Source organism: Pseudorasbora parva, chromosome 20 (genome assembly GCF_024679245.1).
Source record: "Pseudorasbora parva isolate DD20220531a chromosome 20, ASM2467924v1, whole genome shotgun sequence".
In the NCBI taxonomy this organism is placed as follows: Eukaryota; Metazoa; Chordata; class Actinopteri; order Cypriniformes; family Gobionidae; genus Pseudorasbora; species Pseudorasbora parva.
The window spans coordinates 3457263-3482479 of record NC_090191.1 but is presented as its reverse complement, the minus strand read 5'-3'; the positions used below and the strand labels follow the sequence as shown (position 1 = coordinate 3482479).

The following is a 25217-nucleotide window of genomic DNA, read 5'->3' as shown; positions in this document are numbered from 1 at the left end:
ATGAGATGAGAATTTTAAAACAGCTTTGCCTCCTATTTGCCATTCATCTAATTGGAAACCGAGCAATCATAGCATTTGTTAAATACTTAAATCAATCAGAATACTATATAGACTGTTATCATTAACAAAAGCATGAAATCTGAAATAGCGTAAATGTGTTTTTACACAGACTGTTTAATGTTACTCAAATGATAAAAATGAATTAACTCTTTACACAGTCATTATTGTCAGGTAATGCTCTTGATATTGTAATAATGAGTATTAATGTCATCGATTAATAGATACATAAAATGTTTTTTGTGTTTGGGGAAACTACACGTCATATAGGCTATCCTGACTACACAGATAAAGGAATCTTACCACCTTTACGAGTTATATTAATGCTTTTCATGAATTCGAGAATTCATATGATCTTACCAGCAAGATGAATAAATGACATTAACAGGAATAAACTAACGTTATACAGAAAGGGAGCAGAGACTGTGAACGATTGCGAGTCTATCCATAACTTGGGTCTAGCACGAGTTTAAACGCTCTGACAAACACTCGTTAAAATCACGAAAGATGACCATACTGCGATATTAATCTCTTACATCAATGTGAACTTTGTTGTTTATGATGACGGGAGAATTTGCGAGTTTCAGTCAGAATTCAGACAGAGTGCGCACGCGCTGAACAACGCTTGGTTTCAGCGATGACTAATCGGAACGCTTCTGATTGGCCATCATGCTCGACAGAAACGCGTGTGATTGGTTGTGATGCTCAACACTGCAAAAGGAAATCTGACAGAACGCAGCAGTCGGGTGGACCGAAGGAACGGATCAGTACCTATGATCCGTACTCGTCTCGAGTACGTTTACAAAGTTTGTTTAACCAATATTACTTAAACAATTCTTGTATTACATACAAATTTTGAAATAAATTCCATGACTTTTCCAAAACTTTCAGGTTTATTCGTTTTTTCCAAAAAAAAAATTCCAGGCCTGGAAATTGCTATTTTAAATTCCATGACTTTTCCAGGTTTTTCATGACCGTACGAACCCTGTAACTGTAACCATGGTATTGTGGCAGAATGTTTTTTACATTATTCATCTCAGGGTGCCTACAACCTTTTGAGAGGGAAATGTAAGCACTTTTGAAGGGCTTTCCATACTTCACAGTTTTTCCAGGACTTTGAAGCGCTAAATATCATCACATTTTAATGTTACTTTTATTAGGATGATTTGTAAAACTAAGTTTTAAGGTGTAGGAAAAAAAGTTTGTGGCAAACAAACACTTTTATTTAGAAAAGACATGAAATTACCACTATAACCTGTAGATGGCGGCAGAGGAGCACTTAATTACTTTTTAGCCATTTCTATTTGCAAATATATGGAAAAAAGTAGTCACAAAGTCTCATGAACAACAAAATCTTTTCTTCAAATCTTAACTGCATTACTTCTTTTGTAATCGCTGAAGATATCAATCAGTTCAGTATAGCCCCGTTTCCACCAAAATTACCCGGAACAATTTGTACCAGGAACTTTTTTACAGGAACTTTTCTCCCCCCCAGACCTGCAGTCCCTGTCAGGCTGTAAGAAAGTTTCCAAACTATATTTTTTACATTACAAATGGCTAAAAGTTGAGTTGAACTTTGTCCATTCTTTTGTCACAGAGCGGAAATGTATCTTTGATACTGGTGACATTCAAAGTACTCCTTAAAAACACATCACACATTTATTCTGAATAAAATATTGGAAACTGAAACTTCCACATTATTGCATTCTGTTTTTATTCACAATTTGTACAGTTGTGTTTACCCACTTTGCTAAAGTCACAATACTTGGTTTCATTACAGGCGAGTGTCCATTGTATATAGATGAATTGTTAAAGTGCCTAGTATTTTTCTGCCCGTCTTGATTGGTGGATGGGTACGGAGAACCTGCCTCGGTCTATAGGTAGCTCCAGCCCTGAGCATTTCACAGCAAGACAGAAGTTAAACTAATATTTAAATTCTGAGGCATCAATATATGGAATGGAGTGACTACATCATAGAGTCCAAATTAGAGGACGTTTACCGCTACCATTCATTTTTGATACTGTGGAAAAGGAGGTGGGAAAAACAATTCAGACAAAATTTAATTGTGGCATTAGCATTGCCTACATTTTACAAACATTTTCTAGTGCCATTTTAAATACTTCCCACAATGAACAAAATTAGGGTCTCACATAAGCATGAATTATTGAGTGTATCTGAACATGTGATGGCAAAGAATTTATTACACTTATGAGGTAGCAAATTTTATTTATTACACTGATCACAATTTAAGGCGAGACACTACAGGTGAATAGGGATTTTTTTTAAATTATAAGATATCATTATGACACGTTTCCAGTTTATTACTGGCATAAACATAAGAAAAAAATGTATTACAAGTTTTGTATAAAATAATGTTTTAATATGCAAATGAGGCCTTGTATACTTAAATATACGCTCATTTGCATATTCCAAAAACAAAATCTGGAAATTGGAAAGGACCAGGTTCAAAATTCTTGATTCTATTTGTTAACATATTAGATGAGAGGGGTTTTACAGAGGGGATTCTGGATATCTTATTCTGTTCTATAGATAATTATAGAAAACTGACAATAGCCTTGAAAAATCTATTTTTGCCATATTTTTTGATGTAAAAACACCTATAACTCAAGATAGGAGTTATATATCAACAAATCCCTCTGTAAAAGCCTTCACAATATAGTTAAGTATAAGATTAGAAAAGTTGGTGCTTGTAGATGCTACTGAAGTGGAAATATCTAACTCTGAGTGTGAGACCTTTATAGTTTTGTATTGTATAATTGCATACATTTCCCCCAACCTAAAACAAAATATATATTCACTTCATTTATATCAGCAGTGTATAACATTTAAAACACATGTAAATTAATAAATTATTAATAGCAAAAGCCTTAAGATGAAGAGAAATACCTTAAACACATGATAGTCACAAAAACAGCAAAAAACTGTCTGTTTGCCGTATGTCCATCTATAATGATTTCAATCTAATTCTGACAGGGTTTTGTCATCTAATCTGTAGTTGTTTACTTTCTTTTTATCATCCCTTGCTACTTTATCCATTCTGTGAATGTTTATGAGCTTATTTCGGCATTGTCTGCATTTTCTCTCAGGCGGAGAATACACAAGGAAGCGGCAGCACGTAGTGTGAAATTCACATCGGCCAATCAGATGTGATTTTCGGCTGCAAACTTTCGCGGTTGGTTAGTTCTACAAAGGAAATGCCCATATTTGGATTAGATAGTCTCATACACAGCACTGAGAGCTTTATAATGATACCAGGCATGACATGTTTCTGTGAATGGAGACGGGACGGGAGATCGCGTTAGAACTTTTGATGATTTCGGGTAAAAATCTAACAGCGCAAGTTGACAAAATATAGTGAATTAACCCCATTAATGTGTAATGTCGACATATTTTTTATTTTGACATGAAAGCTTACATGTTAAGGAAGCAAATTGGCCCAAAATCTCAATATTGACCACTGCATGAAAAAACGATGTTTTCACCTGCCGTGTCTCGCCTTAATGTGAATCTTCATGTGAGAATTTAGGTTTCCTTTCCGTGTGAAACTCTTTCCACATTGGTCACACGTAAACGGCTTCTCTCCAGTGTGAACTCTAATGTGGCCTTTAAGATGTTCTTTATGAGTGAAACTCCTTTCACACTGTTGGCAGGCGTAAGGCTTCTCTCCAGTGTGAACTCTCATGTGTTTTTTAAGGTTTCCTTTTTCAGTGAAACTCTTTCCACACTGTTGGCAGGTGTACGGCTTCTCTCCAGTGTGAACTCTCATGTGGGCATTAAAAGTTGCTTTTTGTCTAAAACTCCTTCCACATTCAGGGCATTTGTAAGGCTGCTCTCCAGTATGAATTCTCATGTGGGCATTAAAAGTTGTTTTATATGTAAAACCCCTCCCACATTGAGGGCATGTGAAAGGCTGCTCTCCAGTATGAGTTCTCACATGGTTTTTAAGGCTTGATTTTCGAATGAAACTCTTTCCACAAAGTTTGCAGGTGAAAGGCTTCTCTCCGGTGTGAATTCTTACGTGGTTATTAAAAGTTGGTTTATGCGTGAAACTCTTTCCACATTGAGGGCATGTGTAAGGCTGCTCTCCAGTATGAGTTCTCATGTGGCTTTTAAGGCTCGCTTTTCGATTGAAACTATTTTCACACAGTTTGCAGGTGAACGGTTTCTCTCCAGTGTGAATACTCATGTGGCTTTTGAGGCTTCCTTTCTGAACAAAGCTATTTCCACACAGTTTGCAGGTGTACGGCTTCTCTCCATTGTGAATTCTCATGTGACTTTTGAGGCTTCCTTCTTTATTGAAACTCTTTCCACACAGTTTGCATGTGTAAGACTTCTCTCCAGTGTGAATTTTAACATGCCTGTTTAGGATTACTTTTTGAGTAAAACTTATTCCACACTGTTGGCAGGTGTAAGGCTTCTCTCCAGTGTGAACTCTCATGTGGACTTTAAGATGTCCTTTCTCAGTAAAGTTCCTTCCACACTGTTGACAGGCATAAGGCTTCTCTCCAGAGTGAATTCTCATGTGCCTGTTAAGGACTACTTCCTGGGTGAAACTAATTCCACATTGTTGGCAAGTGTACGGCTTCTCTCCAGTGTGAATTCTCATGTGGACTTTAAGATGTTCTTTTCTGTTGAAACCTTTTCCACACTGTTGACAGGTGAAATAACATCGATTTGTTTTTTTCCATGAATTCTTTTCTGTCTGTGAGCAACTCAATGGATTTTCTTCAGAAATAAGATCATGATGTTGCTCATTCTGGTCTTCCTCTTCCATTTCATTCAGTTCTTGACTCTCCTCTTTCAGAGGCATCAGGTCTATAGCAAAATACAAATTAAGTCCAGATTAATGGCACAAAGCAACAAACATTAAAACCAACATGTATGTTAGATACTATATGCACTAAGCTACTAATAAAGGTGCTACCTGCAATCTCAAAACATCTTCACAATATTGTTAAACCTTTACTTCCTTTAGGTAGTCCCGAGATTCGTAAAGCGTACAAACGGACCATTAGCCAGTGGGTCCACGTACAATATATGAGTTCAGTGTGCCCCAGCCACCTGAAATTTTGGGGGTACGGCTGACACCCCCCATTGCCCCACAACCATGGTTGGGTTTTCGGTGGCCTTTAATTCAAAGAGACATTTAGGACCCGTTGGTCCAATTACCCACTAAAGTGAAAAAAGTGAAAACATTTATCAGCTCCGGAGGGCTATAGCGCCACCAAACTTGCACTCCGGTCTACATCTTGTTGCCCTCTATCGTAATCCAGAGTTTGGAGCTCCATACTCTGGGGTTACAGGGAGAGCTCCAACTCGGCTAGGTTTCCAAGATATGGCCACTCAAGCTGAACAAGGAGTGGCTGTATCTCGGAACCAGAAGTTCACAGGGGCTGGGATGGAAGGGGCCCACCAGGACCTGAGATACACCCAGTTAGACATAAGGGACTTTTGGACAAAGCCACCTATATCTAGTAAAGGATGAGTCATAGGGTGGTGAGGCGTCCTAGAGTCCCAAGCATCACTGACCCCAGAGTCCCAAGCACCTGGGACCCTTCCATCTGAAGTACACCCTTTCCTGTTGGGCCTTGTATCTCAGCCCGAGAAAAGCGAAAATTTAACGGATCGAACGGGACCACCCATGCCCCTGAAAGTCCAGGGGGGTCCCGAGTCACAGCCGGTAGAACATTTTACCGGCTACATCTCAAACACATCAGCAAAACCTTCTGTAAATCACGTCTGTTGTAGTGATGGACAGGGCCACGAACTAGCCCACTCACGCCCCAATGCTCGTGGGATAACGGGAGTTAAAGACAATTGAAGTCGCCTGCAGAGTAGTGATCCGCAATGCGGTGTGCCGGAGCCCCATGACTGTTGGGCAAGGCCGGGAGAGGTAATTTCACCCCGAGTATGACCATGCTGGGATACAAGTGTTTTTCCACTGAGCCTGTGATGTCATCGGTGGCCGCCATTTTGAAACGTTGACATCTGCATAAAAACGCCGGCCGGCCAGGGCTCTCAGGATCAGCGTCTGTTGCTTCTCCCTAACCCGCTGTTCTGACCCCATTGTTCTTGTGTGTTTTGTTTTTGCAGACGTCCTTCTCAAGGAGTACAGGGGCCACGAGCAGAGCGCCAACCCCTGTCCGAGGTTGCTGAATAATGTGGCCTCAGATGTTCTGGATCCGCCACTTCGTAGGGTACATAGCGGCAGGGCAGACCGATCTGGCCTGCCTGGGTTTTCTTAATCAGTCGGCGAGGATGCGGTCTTAGTTGAACTCACTCAACCAGGCCAAGATCGTGGAGCCAACGGTACATCACTACATTAAGAATGTAGCAGTTCCTGGCGTATGTGTCGGAGACCCCGCCACCCACCTGCTGGCTGTCCCGGACCATCATGGTGGGCCTAAACAGGGATATAAAAGCCATGAAGTGTTTGTGAGCCGAGGCCAAGGAGGGCCGCCTCATCCTCAAGGCCCCTCTCCACCAGTGCGTCGCCTCCGCCAAAGCTGCCACCCTTGAAATCCTGTGTAAGTTTTTGCCTCAACTCACCTCTCACACGCACACATGCCCCTTAAGCTTTCTCCTTTTTTTTACGCAGCCTGCCTTAAAGCGACGGCGTACATGACCGTTCAGTGGTCATTTTATGGAGACCTCACCAAATATGACCATCGGGGAGGTGGAGGCGGTGAAACGCTCGGCCATGGGCAGGTGCTAAGTCAATCAACAAGGTTTTACTCCTCTCTCCTTTTCTCATCTGAAACGCTCTAATGTTTAATCCAAAGATTTTCTCCCACAAGACCAACCAGACCTTCAGGGCGGCCCAGCTGGCTTTGAGCGAGGATGAGTAAGGATGGGTGAGGGAGTTCCTGGCAGTGAGGTTAGACAATACTTCTTTACCTCCAAGCCCAGCTCGTGCAAGAACCTGAATCAGTACTCTCAGGAGGCATGGGCTGGTTTGGGCCTGCCAGGAACTCCCGCCTTCACCGATGTACGCACCTCTAATCGCCACCCACGCAAGTGCTCCTTCTCCTTTCTGCCGTGTGTGTTTGTTTCCTACTACATTTCCCTCTCTCCGCATAGGGCAAAACCACACACACAGACCCGGCGACCGTTACATGGTTCATGTGCCACGACACTACCACTAAACTAATGGCAAAAAACTACTAGCAAAAATAAACTACTGTTTGAGGCAGCTGCGGTGGGTGAGGAAGCCACCCCGGAGACCCTAAAACGCCAGAGGAGAACTGAGCCTGGTTTCTCCCAAGGTTTTTTTCTCCATTTCATCACTGATGGAGTTTGGGTTTATTGCCACCTTCGCCTCAGTCACCTTTGGCTTTTGGCTTGCTCAGTTGGGGACACTAAATATTCAGCTATATTACTGATCTGCCTGCAATGACACCACATGAAAATTTAACAGTTACCAATGTAAGGTTGCTTTGAAACAATCTGTATTGTAAGAAGTACTATGTAAATAAAGGTGACTTGATTGCCAAGCAGACTATACTTTTCAGATATGGCTTTACCCGAAATGTTCTCCGAATTCTCCACAAAGGCATTTCCAGAAAAATTTTCATTGGAGTGGAAGAACTGCCAAATGCGGCGGGGGAATATTCTAGAACAAGAAGTATGGAAGCCCACTAATTTAATAGGAAAATGGTGGCTACCCCACATGGAGAGAGCTCTAACCACAGTGATGAAAAACTACAGAGTCATGTCGGCACAGGGCAAGTCATAATAGTAACCTTAGCGTTGAGCCCTGATTTAGCTAGCAGCAATTGAAGGGTTCATCTTACAGTGTGTTGTAACTGACATGGTGTTGATAAGAAGAACAGTAGTTGGCCATTTCAAACATTTGCCTCTTGCATAATCTCGACTTCAGAATTTGCAGACACAACTGGGCCAGTCAAAGAAAAGCAACCCGATGGATCAGCACATATTATATGCTTATGGAGCAGAAGCATGCTTTAGGCATATGCTACAGACTACAAATTACTGGTTAACCCTCACTTCATACCAATTTGGGTCTATTTGAGAAACTGCAAGAAGAGTCGAGACGATCTGAGGAGCGTACAAAAGAGATCAGCTCTTCCGTGGTGAATGCTGTAGATGTCATTCTCTCAATTGTTCTCTAGAAAATAATATAATCAATGTCCTTTTTTTTTAATTAAAAAGGTATAATGATCGATATTTCTCCACCACAGTCCCTCATCAAGTACAATAAATGCTCCAGAATGTTACAAATGGAGATCAGAGGGAAGGGATGAGACTATGCCGCCCTCTCAGATCAAGATTTTAAAGATAAAACATGCTTTATAGAGATCACATTAGCCTCATGTATTGTCTTCTTGGTGTGAATATTCAGCTAAAACAGTACACATTTTATTAAGGGCAGTCAGTCACATTTTGATTGGTTCTTTGACTAAACTCTCACACCCTAACAGTATGTTAAAGAATTGACAATAATGTAAAAATGTACCTTGAATGCAATGTAAGTCGCTTTGGATAAAAGCGTCTGCCAAATGCATAAATGTAAATGTAAAGATTGCTGATTCATATAATGCAGGTATTACAGTCTCTATAATCACTTCTAACCCTTCATTATGCATGTCAACACATCAAGCTCAGTGACCATAGAAAGACTTTCTGATACATAAGATTTAATTCAACATGCTATGGAATAAAATACAAATTTGCTCTTAGTGACTTCCAATATATCACTAATCTCTGTAGAGCTGGACATTTGAATAAGGATTATATAGGTGAGTTCAGCTTTGAGAATGAAACCAACCTGTTTGTTCCTCAGTTTCTTCATGTTTCACTCTCAATACTTCTTCAATCTTCACGTCTTCACTCTCCTCTTTAATAAATGCCATCTTTATAATAGTTACGTGGATCTCAGTCGCTTCACCAGGAGTTTTTCTGTGTGCGTTTGTCCTGTTATAGATACAATAACAGAAACAAACTAAATATCTGGGTATTATATCCATTTAGTATGTCCTGATTACACCAAACTATACACATTCATACTTTATCAGAGCAAGTTTATTTTAATGGTTAAAATAACTTTTCTCCAACATTTCTTATTTGTATATTCAGAATATAAGACAATCTCATAACATTATTTAATGCAGGTGTAATTATTCAGTGTAAATGATTTTATTTCAGTGGTAAACATCACTATAGTCTTTTATTATAACTTCAATTTTAAGAATTTACAATGAAAGATATTAAAATAAATCAAATTTAAATAATTAAAAAAATAAAATAAGATATTAAAATAAATCAAAGCTGACTATATATATATATATATATATATATATATATATATATATATATATTTATATATATATATATATATATATATATATATATATATATATATATATATATATATATATATATATATATATAACATTTTTTTGTGAATGAATGCTTTAAATGTGACCAGGCTTAATGTTGAGCCTTTTAATGCTTGGTAATAGGCCTATTATTTTTTAAACGTGAGAAACAAATGCCTTGTATTCAGAATTTACACACTGTACAAAAATATTTAAATTAGCTATAAACTTAAGTTAAATCATAATAAATACAGTTATTGTAATTATTTATTTTGAGACAACTCAGATATCATGTCACCTAATAGCCTAGCCATGGGCTAATCAAGAAAATAACTTCTACTTAACAAATACAAAGTAAGAAAAATAATTTGACAAACAACTAAATAATATGATTAATGCACATTTCAACAAAAGAGAAATTGAGTTTCCAAACTACTGCAACATTTTCAAGTGTTGTATAGAATTTATAATAATAAATAGTTAAACTGAAAAAAAAGAGATAAAGATCTATCATAGATATACGCAAAAACAATCCTGGCTATAATTATTATTTACGATTTAGGGAGCGATATCTTTTGTGTTATGCATATTGTGTTATTCATGTGTGGATGCTCTTTAATCATAACAATATCGTTCATTAATGCTATTATATACATTACAATGTTACACTCAAAAATAATTCACTCATTGAGTCCTCTATAAAATTGCAGAAAGGGCTTGTTCTGATTTAAACATTAAAATTATTTTAAAAAACAAACCTTTCTTCAGCCGATTTGCAGATGCAGGAGCGCGGCGCATGCTTATGACGTCATGTCCCCACGCCAAAATAAAAGTCCCGTTCATATTCTTTAAATAAATTAAAAAAAACACACACATACAAAACACATTCACATTATAAGATAAAGGATTAGTATTGTGTGAATGTAAGCGAGTGTGAAGAAATCACAATTATAATGCCAACAACAGAGCATTTGTGAAGTATTAATTTTATTGGAAATAATGTTAAATATTTCAAACTCATTAAAAATGATTAAATGTGTGGTTTGATTTATTGCCTAAAACTGAATCCTTATCACAATATATCTATCTTATTCCATCTCAGTTTTTCCACAGAATACAAGGGCAATAATAAAATCACATTTCAATGGTCTACAGGTCCTTCTCAAAAAAATAGCATATTGTGATAAAAGTTCATTATTTTCTATAATGTAATTATAAAAATTAAACTTTTATATATTTTAGATTCATTGCACACCAACTGAAATATTTCAGGTCTTTTATTGTTTTAATACTGATGATTTTGGCATACAGTTCATGAAAACCTAAAATTCCTATATCAAAAAATTAGCATATCATGAAAAGGTTCTCTAAACGAGCTATTAACCTAATCATCTGAATCAACTTATTAACTCTAAACACCTGCAAAAGATTCCTGAGGCTTTTAAAAACTCCCAGCCTGGTTCATTACTCAAAACCGCAATCATGGGTAAGACTGCCGACCTGACTGCTGTCCAGAAGACCATCATTGACACCCTCAAGCAAGAGGGTAAGACACAGAAAGAAATTTCTGAACGAATAGGCTGTTCCCAGAGTGCTGTATCAAGGCACCTCAGTGAGAAGTCTGTGGGAAGGAAAAAGTGTGGCAAAAAACGCTGCACAACGAGAAGAGGTGAGCGGACCCTGAGGAAGATTGTGGAGAAGGACCAATTCCAGACCTTGGGGGACTTGCGGAAGCAGTGGACTGAGTCTGGAGTAGAAACATCCAGAGCCACCGTGCACAGGCGTGTGCAGGAAATGGGCTACAGGTGCCGCATTCCCCAGGTCAAGACACTTTAGGGCTACAGAGAAGCAGCACTGGACTGTTGCTCAGTGGTCCAAAGTACTTTTTTCGGATGAAAGCAAATTTTGCATGTCATTCGGAAATCAAGGTGCCAGAGTCTGGAGGAAGACTGGGGAGAAGGAAATGCCCAAATGCCTGAAGTCCAGTGTCAAGTCCCCACAGTCAGTGATGGTCTGGGGTGCCATGTCAGCTGCTGGTGTTGGTCCACTGTGTTTTATCAAGGGCAGGGTCAATGCAGCTCGCTATCAGGAGATTTTGGAGCACTTCATGTTTCCATCTGCTGAAAAGCTTTATGGAGATGAAGATTTGGTTTTTCAGCACGACCTGGCACCTGCTCACAGTGCCAAAACCACTGGTAAATGGTTTACTGACCATGGTATTACTGTGCTCAATTGGCCTGCCAACTCTCCTGACCTGAACCTCATAGAGAATCTGTGGGATATTGTGAAGAGAAAGTTGAGAGACGCAAGACCCAACACTCTGGATGAGCTTAAGGCCGCTATCGAAGCATCCTGGACCTGGAACGTAATTATTTTGAAGGTTGACTTTTTTTGTATTAAAAACACTTTTATTTTATTGGTCGGATGAAATATGCTAATTTTTTGAGATTTTGAGGTTTTCATGAGCTGTATGCCAAAATCATCAGTATTAAAACAATAAAAGACCTTAAATATTTCAGTTGGTGTGCAATGAATCTAAAATATATGAAAGTTTAATTTTTATCATTATATTATGGAAAATAATGAACTTTATCACAATATGCTAATTTTTGGAGAAGGACCTGTGTGTGTGTGTATCTATATAAAAAATATGTAATTAAAAAAAACATCACCATTAGGCATATACAGCAGTTATAAATCATTACAACTCGGAAGCCATATAAAGAATCTCTTTATTTTCAACTATTACACAGCTCGGTGAAATACAATCTTGGTCAATCGCACGTTCCAGCTATTATTCCCAGATAAGAGCCCCCAAAGTTAATAACACACCGTTCATCCGGGAACTACGAGTTATCTTGACCGGTATTATGTATTAATTCAATTTGATATATAAGTCGCTGGACCAGCCAAAACTATGAAAAAAAGTGTGACTTATAGTCCGGAAATTACAGTAATTAAAGTAGAGTAGAAAAAAGCTAAAGAAAAGAAAGAAATGTTCTAGTGTGGATGCTTTCATTTGGATTTCTCCAAATATTACTTATATGCTTAAGGCTGTCGTTGACTCTTGTGGTGGCTGTAAAACACTGAACCGCCATGGGTTACAATGGAAGACTTCAAGGGTTTACTTTATAAAGTTTAAATATGGATATTTTTCTTACACAAACGCATCGATGCGACTCCAAAAGCATCTATTAACCCATCGGAGCCGTGTGGAGCACGTTATTTGATGGACAGAAACATTTTTTATGGACTTCAAAAACAGCTACAACTACTGCATGGATTTACGTTAGCCAGGACTTTTTAAATATAACTCTGATTGTATTCGTCTGAAAGAAGATTGTCATACACACCTATGAGGACTTGAGGGCTCAACGTATATACTAGTAGCCGTTTAATAAGCAGGATAATGTACATCAAACCAGATGTAGATTAACGGACATCCTCCGCTTCGCGTCCTGAAAACTCTGTTGGGGTTTATTCTGTGATAACCGGCTGGATGTACAATATACCTTACTTAAACAACATACAACAGCGAATTAAGATTTTACAGATATTAATGTAATGAATGGATGAAAGCATTATGGGTAGAATCTCTCATCAGTCTGTTCTGATTCATCAGCACAGTTTCACTGATGATCCAGGATAATAAACCCTAAACCCAGGATAGAGTGTGTGTGTGAATGTGGTCTGGACTGTGTGGATGAGGCTCATTGTGTCTCCAGAGACGCTGTAGAAGGACAGAGTTCCTGCTCTGGGATCCACACACACTCCTACTCTACGGCTGATGGGCTCTACAGGGAGTTTAGTCTGTATGTTATTGTGACTGAATGAGTAACTGGAGGGAAAGCAGATCAAACTCCAGGACTGATCATTAGATCCAAACACACACTCTTTACCCCACCCCTTCCTGCTGATGCTCTTATATGACACTGATATACACACACCATCACTCCACTCAATCTCCCAGTAGCAGCGTCCACACACACTCTCTCTACACAACACCTGAGAATACACATCAAATCTGTCTGGATGATCAGGATACGGCTGGACTGTGTCAGTGCCAGTAATCTCTCTGTTCCCCTCAGACAGACGGAGGAGTGTATGCGCTGTGTTCAGGTCCAGAGTGAACTTTTGTGAAACTGGTGAAGAGAAAACACATCAGAATCAGGAATTATGAATCTGATCTTATAATGTAGCTGAACTCTTCATGATCAATGTATCAGCAGTGTCTCAGTACAGTTACCAGATATCCTGTGCAAATCATTCTCATGATCAACTCTAAAGCTCTTCTGTCATGTTTTCTTTCTCCTTCTACAGGAAGAACATGAACACACACAGTGAGTTCTTCTGCTTGTTTTCTCAGTGACTTACATTGTAGGAAGTCGTCTCTGGTCCTGGGAACAATGTTGGTGAAAGTGACTGTGGAAATCAACAGACATGAAGAGTGTGATCATCATGTCAAGAGAAAATGATCCCTGCATCCGTTCCTAAGACATTTCTAATATGATCTTCTACATGATATGAGATGATGGAGGATGATTTCTGAGAGCAGATGAATCTCCAGGACTTTACCTCTGTCAGAGATCTTCTTCAGCTACTCTTTGCAGAAATCCTCCAGTTTGTCCTTCAGCTGACGGACAGATTCTGTCACTCCATCAAAAGAGGAGAGAGAACTGAAGGGATTGTCATTGACGTCTGTAGATTCAGGAGGAGCTGAGAGAGACTGGAAACTCTACAGGAAACAGAAATCAAAGCTCATCACCTCCACACTTCAGCCAATAACCTGCACTACTGTCAGATTTGATCTTTAGTAACGCTCCTCAATCCAGCACTTTCACAGCCTCAGTCTTCTCATATTCATTATTACACGAGTTTACACTTACATCAAATTAAACTGAGTAAAAGTTATGTGTATTTGGCATGCTGTCCGAAGGGAGGGCTCTGGGCTCTGAATTTTGAGCCCACTGGGATGGAGGTAAATCTGCAGTATATATATACACCTCTTATCGTTGATTAAGATGATTAACTTATGTGCTCCACTCGTATTTTAATTAGGTTTAATAATCTGAACGTGCTCCTCCCAAAATGTGTTAATAATAAATAAAATCATGTCTAGCGTTTGACACTTACACTATATCTGAACTTTCTAAGGTCAATATTACCAAAGAAATATTATAACATTTCTCATTTTATTCTAAGCATTGTCCATTCTTCGTTCAATACATCATGTACAGTGCATCCAGAAGGTATTCGCTGCGCTTCACTTTTTCCCACATTTTGTTATGTTACAGCCTTTTTCCAAAATGGATTAAAATCATTTTTCTTCCCCTCAATTCTACAAACAATACCCCATAATAACAAAGTGAAAGAAGTTTGTTTGAAATCTTTGCAAATGTATTAAAAAAAAAAAGAAAAGAAATAATCATAAGTATCCACAGCCTTTGCCATGACACTGAAACTGAGCTCAGGTGCTCCTGTTTCCGCTGATCATCCTTGAGATGTTTCTACAGCTTGATTGGAGTCCACCTGTGTTAAATTCAGTTGATTGGACATGATTTGGAGAGTCACACACCTGTCTATATAAGGTCCCACAGTTAACAGTGCATGTCAAAAGCACAAACCAAGCCATGAGGTCCAAGGAATTGTCTGTAGACCTCTGAGACAGGATTGTATCGGGGCACAGATCTGGAGAAGGGTGAAGAAACATTTCTGCAGCATCGAAGGTCCCAGTGAGCACAGTGGCCTCCATCATCCGTACATGGAAGAAGTTTGGAACTACCAGGACTCTTCCTAGAGCTGCCTGCCCGGCCAAACTGGGCGATCAGGGGAGAAGGGCCTTAGTCAGGGAGGTGACCAAGAACCCGGTGATCACTGACAGAGCTCCAGCATTTCTCTGTGGAGAAAGGAGAACCTTCCAGAAGAAAAACCGTCTCTGCAGCACTCCACCAATCAGGCCTGTATGGTAGAGTGGCCAGACAGTACATGATAGCCTGCCTGGAGTTTGCCCAAAGGCACCTGAAAGATTATCAGACCATGAGAAACAAAATTCTCTGGTCTGATGAAACAGATTGAACTCTTTGGCCTGAATGGCAAGCGTCATATCTGGAGGAAACCAAGCACTGCTCCCCACGTGGCCAATACCATCCCTACAGTGAAGCATGGTGGTGGCAGCATCATGATGTGGGGGTGTTTATCAGCGACAGGATTGAGAGAGAGATGAATGTTGCAATGTATAGAGACATCCTTGATGAAAACCTGCTCCAGTGTGTTCTGGACCTCAGACTGGGGCAAAGGTTTACCTTCCAATAGGACAGAGACCCTAAGCACACAGCCAAAATAACAAAGGAGTGCCTATGGGACATGAATGTGAATGTCCTTAAGTGGCTCAGCTAGAGCCCAGACTTGAACCCGATTGAACATCTCTGGAGAGATCTGAAAATGGCTGTGCACCAATGCTCCCTGTCCAACCTGATGAGCTTGAAAAGTCCTGCAAAGACGACATTGTCATTATGGGGTATTGTTTGTAGAATTGAGGAAAATAATAATTAATTTAATCCATTTTGGAATAAAGCTGTAACATATGGACATTTGTAATAAGTGAATAAGTGCACTGTGAATACTTTCCGGATGCACTGTATCTAGAGGCATTATTTAAAAGCACACTGAAAGACTTTTAACAAAGTGAAACAGGTTTTTATTAGTGATCTGGCAGCTAGTGATGAGGAGAGAGAAATGATCAACTGAAGTCTTAATAGGAAGGAAACTAGACAATTAGTTTACTATAGATGAGTTTAGATTTGGAGCCTGTGCACTCTTAAGCTGTGAAACTACCACTGCTAATGAACATTGCTGAACTACTGAACATTAACGTTGTTCTTACAACCAATATGTGTGTGCCACTGCAGTGAGAGCAGAACAATAATTAATGTACGCCAGTTGGGAATCGTTCAATCAATTTTAAGAAACAATATTTATATAATTTGTATCATCACTGCTTTATAAATTTTGCTATGTAAAATTTGAGTAAGTAAGTTGTAGAAACAGCCCTGGTCACATTATAGACTTCAGTAGATTTCAGTTCAAAGGCTACGAGATGACTGACCATTATTTATAACTTTTGAGCATTGGCTCTGAAATTCACAAGGACTCTTAGGACATGATCCCGATGTCATGTTTTGTGTGGTTCCTGTATGTTATACAGCCTCACTCGGTCTTCATGGTCACATTCATCAATGTATTAAAAGCAAACAATTTTGAAAATAATTTTAAGATTTGAACATCATCTGATGCAAATCTGGTGAATATTACTTGTTCACTGAATTCACAATGATTAAAGAAATCAGAAGGAAAAATTTGTGAGGACTTCAGTCATCGGGTGTTTCTCTGTGAGTCTCTTGTTCTTCTAGATCTCTGTTACCTGCAGGAAATGGATGTGATCCTGTGTGTGTGAAAGCTGCTCCAGCTCAGCGTCTCTCCTCCTCAGATCATTGATCTCCTGCTCCAGTCGCTCCAGTCGTCCTTCAGCTCGACTCACTGCAGTCTTCTCCTGATCTCTGATCCGCTGTGTGGCCTCAGAGCGGCTTCTCTCAATGGAGCGGATGAGCTCAGTGAAGATCCTCTCACTGTCCTCCACTGCTGTCTGTGCCGAGCGCTGTTAGGACACACATCACAATCACACAGTGGCTTCAGTGAGTCCTGACTGAGACTTCTCAAACTGCTCTTCTTCTCCAGACTCACCTTATGAGCCTCCACAGCCTCTCTCAGCTGCTGAAGATCTTTCTCTCTCTGCTGGATCCTCTGCTGGAACGACCTCTGCGTCTCCTTCAGCTGGTGCTAAAGACAAACCAATGACAGCAGAAACATCAGACTGTGTTACAGTTCCTGTTCACTTCTGCTGACGTCTGCAGTGTGAATGACGTTTCCTGATCAAATGGGTGCCAATCTAAACAGTGTCAGCATTATTTCATCATTGTCTAGTTGGAAGCTGCCGGTGGTCTGGCCTTATAATGGCAGCATAATAACAGGACTCCTCACTTAGCAAGTTAAAACTTGCCCCAGACATTGATTCAGAACATAACATATGGGTTGTTAACGTACAAAAATTTGTATTTTAGATTTGCTGTTTAGTTACACGAACAAAGTCGAGGGAACTGGTGAAACAACAGATACCTTCAAGCATAGCCAAGTGACTAGTGCAAATGCTAACCAGGATGCTTCCAACGACTCACCAACCTCTGAAATACTCAATGAAATGCGTGGCATGAGAAAGGAAATAAATGAGAAGTTTGGGAAATTGGAGGAATCGGTCAAACAAGTAAATGAAGGGACAAAAGGTATCAAACTAATGGAGGAATCTGAAGAAAGAATCAGCATTACTGAGGACAAATGCGAGCGATTGGACAGGTTGTTGACATATATGATGAAAAAACATATTGGAGGAGAAGATGGAGGAGAAGTTGAAGGACTTGGAAAACCGCTCAAGGCATTCAAATGTGAGAATATATGGGCTGGAAGAAGGTGCAGAAGGAAACAGAAACATGATTGAATTTGTGTCGACAACATTGAAACTGATACTTGATCTGCCCGAGGATGAGGACTTGGGTATAGAGTGCGCACATAGATCGCTCGGGATTAAACCAACAAATCCAAACGCGGCCCCGCGATCAGTCGTGGTTAAATTTCTGCATTTTCAGACGAAACAACAGATCTTGCAAAAATTTTGGGCTACTTAGGATTTGCAGTTTAATGGGAGTCGTGTCACGCTGGATCATGACTATTCCAACGCAGTACAACACAAGCGAAGAGAATTATTAACTTATTAACCTTATTGCTGGAAACTGTGGGGAGGCTCTGGCCAATCACACACATATTTTTGACATGTCCTAAATTAACAGGCTTTTGGAATGAGGTATTTGATATGGTAGACAATACATTGGCTATAAAATCCCTGTAGCTGCACAAATTTGTTTTTTATTTGATGTATATCCAGTGAAGATTATTGTTGTATAATGTTTGTTAATTTTTTTGTTTATGGTTGATTAGGGAGACCTGCATTATTATTTTTTAAACAGACATGTATGATGTATGTTCACACAGGATGTACTTATGTTTGTTCTTTTAAAAAAAAATTGGAAAAAAATGTAATTGTAAAAAAATAAAAAATAAAAATCAATGTGTAGTTTAAAGTTCATACCTGTTTCTCTGTCCTCTGAGCTGCAGCTGATACAGTGTCGTGGTTTTTATGTTCCTCCATCATGCACAGCACACATATACACGTCTGATCAGTGCGGCAGAAAACCTCAAGGAGCTTGTCGTGTTTCTGGCAGATCATCTCCTGCAGTCGTCCAGTGGCTTCAGTCAGATTGTGTCTCTTTCCTTTAAACAAACTCTCATGTTGTTCAAGGTGATTCTGACAGTAAGAGTTCAGACACACCAGACAGGACTTGACGGCTTTGTGTTTTCTTCCAGTACAGACGTCACACTGCACATCTCCAGCTCCAGCGTAACAGTCATCAGGAAGTTTAGTCTTCTTCAGTTTGTCCACCACTTCAGCCAGCATGGTGTTTTTAGCTAAAGCAGGTCTTGGACTGAAGGTCTGTCTGCACTGAGGGCAGCTGTAGACTCTCATCTGATCCTCCTGATCCCAGCAGCCCGTAATACAGATCTTACAGTAACTGTGTCCACAGGGAATGGCCACTGGATCCTTCAGGAGATCCAGACACACTGGACACAGGAACTCATCCTGATCCACTGAAATTCTGGCTTCTGCCATTTTACTGCGTGAATAGAGAAACACAAACAGAGCACAACTTCACTTCAGTTTCTGTTTCTCTGAAATGTGATTCCTGCTTCCTGGTTCTGTGTTGGAGTGACGTGTACAAAAGTCTGGTCATAAAGTCACAGATCATAAAGTGTCCACTAGATGTCAGTCTCAGACAGACACTCAAAGAGTAAGTTACAGAAAATCAGGACAACACCATTAATAACTTCAGTGAAACTGCATCTATGAAACTGATCACATCTATGTAAGTGTTTTAAACTATATAGGAAAAGTTATTTGCCTTGTTTTATAACAGTTCTTGACTAGAATTATCTACAGTGTGTTATTCTCCTCAGATGAACATCTAATGAACTAAAAATCTCTTCAGTCATAGCTTCATCCTTCATTCAGGGGATCCAGGCAAGTTATGTGGCATAGACATTGATTTTATTTAGACATTCCCTCACATTTACTACGATTGGCACGTAACTGTGACAGAGGGCTCTGTCACGATCTACAGCAGTATTACATGTTACACCCATTAACTTTTATTGTCTCTAATAATAAGTGTTAGGACGTGGTGAATTAAACACGTTTAACAGACAATTTATTTCCATTTTTATAATATTTTCTTTATTTTTATTGAAAATAAATACCTTTCCAATCTGATATCTGATGGGAAAAGCGATTTTCACCCCTACACTAGCCAACTGTTGCTGTATATAAATCTGGGTTTTCTTTTTATATATAATGCACTTTTCATTCCGAAGAATCTCAAAGTGCAACAAAGGGGGGGGGGGGGGATAACAAACAAAATTAATAACAAGTAAAAATATAGAATACTACAAACAATCAACCAACACAAAAAACAGAACAGAAACAGAGCTGATGGTGAACAGAAACAGAGCTGACGGTGAACAGAAACAGAGCTGATGGTGAACAGAAAACAGAGCTGATGGTGAACAGAAAACGGAGCTGATGGTGAACAGAAACAGAGCTGATGGTGAACAGAAAGAGCTGATGGTGAACAGAAAGAGCTGATGGTGAACAGAAACAGAGCTGATGGTGAACAGAAAGAGCTGATGGTGAACAGAAACAGAGCTGATGGTGAACAGAAAGAGCTGATGGTGAACAGAAACAGAGCTGATGGTGAACAGAAACAGAGCTGATGGTGAACAGAAACAGAGCTGATGGTGAACAGAAAGAGCTGATGGTGAACAGAAACAGAGCTGATGGTGAACAGAAACAGAGCTGATGGTGAACAGAAACAGAGCTGATGGTGAACAGAAAACAGAGCTGATGGTGAACAGAAAACAGAGCTGATGGTGAACAGAAACAGAGCTGATGGTGAACAGAAGCAGAGCTGATGGTGAACAGAAACAGAGCTGACGGTGAACAGAAACAGAGCTGACGGTGAACAGAAACAGAGCTGACGGTGAACAGAAACAGAGCTGACGGTGAACAGAAACAGAGCTGATGGTGAACAGAAAACAGAGCTGATGGTGAACAGAAAACAGAGCTGATGGTGAACAGAAACAGAGCTGATGGTGAACAGAAAGAGCTGATGGTGAACAGAAAGAGCTGATGGTGAACAGAAACAGAGCTGATGGTGAACAGAAACAGAGCTGCTGGTGAACAGAAAACAGAGCTGATGGTGAACAGAAAGAGCTGATGGTGAACAGAAACAGAGCTGATGGTGAACAGAAAGAGCTGATGGTGAACAGAAACAGAGCTGATGGTGAACAGAAAACAGAGCTGATGGTGAACAGAAACAGAGCTGATGGTGAACAGAAACAGAGCTGATGGTGAACAGAAACAGAGCTGATGGTGAACAGAAACAGAGCTGATGGTGAACAGAAACAGAGCTGATGGTGAACAGAAACAGAGCTGATGGTGAACAGAAGCAGAGCTGACGGTCAACAGAAACAGAGCTGACGGTGAACAGAAAAAGAGCTGACGGTGAACAGAAACAGAGCTGATGGTGAACAGAAAACAGAGTTGATGGTGAACAGAAAACAGAGCTGATGGTGAACAGAAACAGAGCTGATGGTGAACAGAAACAGAGCTGATGGTGAACAGAAACAGAGCTGATGGTGAACAGAAAGAGCTGATGGTGAACAGAAGCAGAGCTGATGGTGAACAGAAACAGAGCTGATGGTGAGCAGAAACAGAGCTGATGGTGAACAGAAAACAGAGCTGATGGTGAACAGAAACAGAGCTGACGGTGAACAGAAACAGAGCTGATGGTGAACAGAAAACAGAGCTGATGGTGAACAGAAAGAGCTGATGGTGAACAGAAACAGAGCTGATGGTGAACAGAAAGAGCTGATGGTGAACAGAAAGAGCTGATGGTGAACAGAAACAGAGCTGATGGTGAACAGAAACAGAGCTGATGGTGAACAGAAACAGAGCTGACGGTGAACAGAAACAGAGCTGACGGTCAACAGAAACAGAGCTGACGGTGAACAGAAACAGAGCTGACGGTGAACAGAAACAGAGCTGACGGTGAACAGAAACAGAGCTGATGGTGAACAGAAAACAGAGTTGATGGTGAACAGAAAACAGAGCTGATGGTGAACAGAAACAGAGCTGATGGTGAACAGAAACAGAGCTGATGGTGAACAGAAAGAGCTGATGGTGAACAGAAACAGAGCTGATGGTGAACAGAAACAGAGCTGATGGTGAACAGAAAACAGAGCTAATGGTGAACAGAAAACAGAGCTGATGGTGAACAGAAAACAGAGCTGATGGTGAACAGAAAACAGAGCTGATGGTGAACAGAAACAGAGCTGATGGTGAACAGAAACAGAGCTGATGGTGAACAGAAGCAGAGCTGATGGTGAACAGAAACAGAGCTGATGGTGAGCAGAAGCAGAGCTGATGGTCAACAGAAACAGAGCTGATGGTGAACAGAAACAGAGCTGACGGTGAACAGAAACAGAGCTGATGGTGAACAGAAAACAGAGCTGATGGTGAACAGAAACAGAGCTGATGGTGAACAGAAACAGAGCTGATGGTGAACAGAAGCAGAGCTGATGGTGAACAGAAACAGAGCTGATGGTGAGCAGAAGCAGAGCTGATGGTCAACAGAAACAGAGCTGATGGTGAACAGAAACAGAGCTGACGGTGAACAGAAACAGAGCTGATGGTGAACAGAAAACAGAGCTGATGGTGAACAGAAAACAGAGTTGATGGTGAACAGAAACAGAGCTGATGGTGAACAGAAACAGAGCTGATGGTGAACAGAAAGAGCTGATGGTGAACAGAAACAGAGCTGATGGTGAACAGAAAGAGCTGATGGTGAACAGAAACAGAGCTGATGGTGAACAGAAACAGAGCTGATGGTGAACAGAAAGAGCTGATGGTGAACAGAAACAGAGCTGATGGTGAACAGAAACAGAGCTGATGGTGAACAGAAAGAGCTGATGGTGAACAGAAACAGAGCTGATGGTGAACAGAAAACAGAGCTGATGGTGAACAGAAAACAGAGCTGATGGTGAACAGAAACAGAGCTGATGGTGAACAGAAACAGAGCTGATGGTGAACAGAAACAGAGCTGATGGTGAACAGAAGCAGAGCTGATGGTGAACAGAAACAGAGCTGACGGTGAACAGAAGCAGAGCTGACGGTCAACAGAAACAGAGCTGACGGTGAACAGAAACAGAGCTGACGGTGAACAGAAAAAGAGCTGATGGTGAACAGAAAACAGAGCTGATGGTGAACAGAAAGAGCTGATGGTGAACAGAAACAGAGCTGATGGTGAACAGAAAGAGCTGATGGTGAACAGAAAGAGCTGATGGTGAACAGAAACAGAGCTGATGGTGAACAGAAACAGAGCTGATGGTGAACAGAAAACAGAGCTGATGGTGAACAGAAAACAGAGCTGATGGTGAACAGAAACAGAGCTGATGGTGAACAGAAACAGAGCTGATGGTGAACAGAAGCAGAGCTGATGGTGAACAGAAACAGAGCTGATGGTGAACAGAAGCAGAGCTGACGGTCAACAGAAACAGAGCTGACGGTGAACAGAAACAGAGCTGATGGTGAACAGAAACAGAGCTGATGGTGAACAGAAACAGAGCTGATGGTGAACAGAAACAGAGCTGATGGTGAACAGAAAGAGCTGATGGTGAACAGAAAGAGCTGATGGTGAACAGAAACAGAGCTGATGGTGAACAGAAAGAGCTGATGGTGAACAGAAACAGAGCTGATGGTGAACAGAAAACAGAGCTAATGGTGAACTGAAAACAGAGCTGATGGTGAACAGAAAACAGAGCTGATGGTGAACAGAAAACAGAGCTGATGGTGAACAGAAACAGAGCTGATGGTGAACAGAAACAGAGCTGATGGTGAACAGAAGCAGAGCTGATGGTGAACAGAAACAGAGCTGATGGTGAGCAGAAGCAGAGCTGATGGTCAACAGAAACAGAGCTGATGGTGAACAGAAACAGAGCTGACGGTGAACAGAAACAGAGCTGATGGTGAACAGAAAACAGAGCTGATGGTGAACAGAAAACAGAGTTGATGGTGAACAGAAACAGAGCTGATGGTGAACAGAAACAGAGCTGATGGTGAACAGAAAGAGCTGATGGTGAACAGAAACAGAGCTGATGGTGAACAGAAAGAGCTGATGGTGAACAGAAACAGAGCTGATGGTGAACAGAAACAGAGCTGATGGTGAACAGAAAGAGCTGATGGTGAACAGAAACAGAGCTGATGGTGAACAGAAACAGAGCTGATGGTGAACAGAAAGAGCTGATGGTGAACAGAAACAGAGCTGATGGTGAACAGAAAACAGAGCTGATGGTGAACAGAAACAGAGCTGATGGTGAGCAGAAGCAGAGCTGATGGTCAACAGAAACAGAGCTGATGGTGAACAGAAACAGAGCTGACGGTGAACAGAAACAGAGCTGATGGTGAACAGAAAACAGAGCTGATGGTGAACAGAAAACAGAGTTGATGGTGAACAGAAACAGAGCTGATGGTGAACAGAAACAGAGCTGATGGTGAACAGAAAGAGCTGATGGTGAACAGAAACAGAGCTGATGGTGAACAGAAAGAGCTGATGGTGAACAGAAACAGAGCTGATGGTGAACAGAAACAGAGCTGATGGTGAACAGAAAGAGCTGATGGTGAACAGAAACAGAGCTGATGGTGAACAGAAACAGAGCTGATGGTGAACAGAAAGAGCTGATGGTGAACAGAAACAGAGCTGATGGTGAACAGAAAACAGAGCTGATGGTGAACAGAAAACAGAGCTGATGGTGAACAGAAACAGAGCTGATGGTGAACAGAAACAGAGCTGATGGTGAACAGAAACAGAGCTGATGGTGAACAGAAGCAGAGCTGATGGTGAACAGAAACAGAGCTGACGGTGAACAGAAGCAGAGCTGACGGTCAACAGAAACAGAGCTGACGGTGAACAGAAACAGAGCTGACGGTGAACAGAAAAAGAGCTGATGGTGAACAGAAAACAGAGCTGATGGTGAACAGAAAACAGAGCTGATGGTGAACAGAAACAGAGCTGATGGTGAACAGAAAGAGCTGATGGTGAACAGAAAGAGCTGATGGTGAACAGAAACAGAGCTGATGGTGAACAGAAACAGAGCTGATGGTGAACAGAAAACAGAGCTGATGGTGAACAGAAAACAGAGCTGATGGTGAACAGAAACAGAGCTGATGGTGAACAGAAACAGAGCTGATGGTGAACAGAAGCAGAGCTGATGGTGAACAGAAACAGAGCTGATGGTGAACAGAAGCAGAGCTGACGGTCAACAGAAACAGAGCTGACGGTGAACAGAAACAGAGCTGATGGTGAACAGAAACAGAGCTGATGGTGAACAGAAACAGAGCTGATGGTGAACAGAAACAGAGCTGATGGTGAACAGAAAGAGCTGATGGTGAACAGAAAGAGCTGATGGTGAACAGAAACAGAGCTGATGGTGAACAGAAAGAGCTGATGGTGAACAGAAACAGAGCTGATGGTGAACAGAAACAGAGCTGATGGTGAACTGAAAACAGAGCTGATGGTGAACAG

The 25217-nt window shown here is 40.7% G+C and overlaps 1 protein-coding gene and 1 pseudogene across 1 annotated transcript; both read right to left on the bottom strand.

Moving 5' to 3' along the window:
* Positions 1-1752: 1752 nt before the first annotated feature.
* LOC137049269 (oocyte zinc finger protein XlCOF6-like) lies at positions 1753-10302 on the bottom strand. Its single transcript, XM_067427767.1, has 3 exons — positions 10176-10302; positions 8868-9013; positions 1753-4894 (listed from the first exon to the last, which is right to left on the bottom strand). The coding sequence occupies exons 2-3, from the start codon at positions 8950-8952 to the stop codon at positions 3558-3560; spliced, it is 1422 nt and encodes a 473-aa protein (XP_067283868.1). The 5' UTR covers positions 8953-9013; positions 10176-10302; the 3' UTR covers positions 1753-3557.
* Positions 10303-12175: 1873 nt separating this feature from the next.
* LOC137049247 (tripartite motif-containing protein 16-like) lies at positions 12176-19248 on the bottom strand (annotated as a pseudogene).
* Between the last annotated feature and the right edge of the window lie 5969 nt (positions 19249-25217).

What these genes read in the sequence shown, in the direction of transcription:
- LOC137049269 (XM_067427767.1), bottom strand. Translation starts at nt 8,952, where the DNA reads ATGGCATTTATTAAAGAGGAGAGTGAAGACGTGAAGATTGAAGAAGTA. An exon ending in AGAAACTGAGGAACAAACAG is followed by an intron (nt 4,895 to 8,867) that starts GTTGGTTTCATT and finishes ATTTTGCTATAG; the next exon opens with ACCTGATGCCTCTGAAAGAG.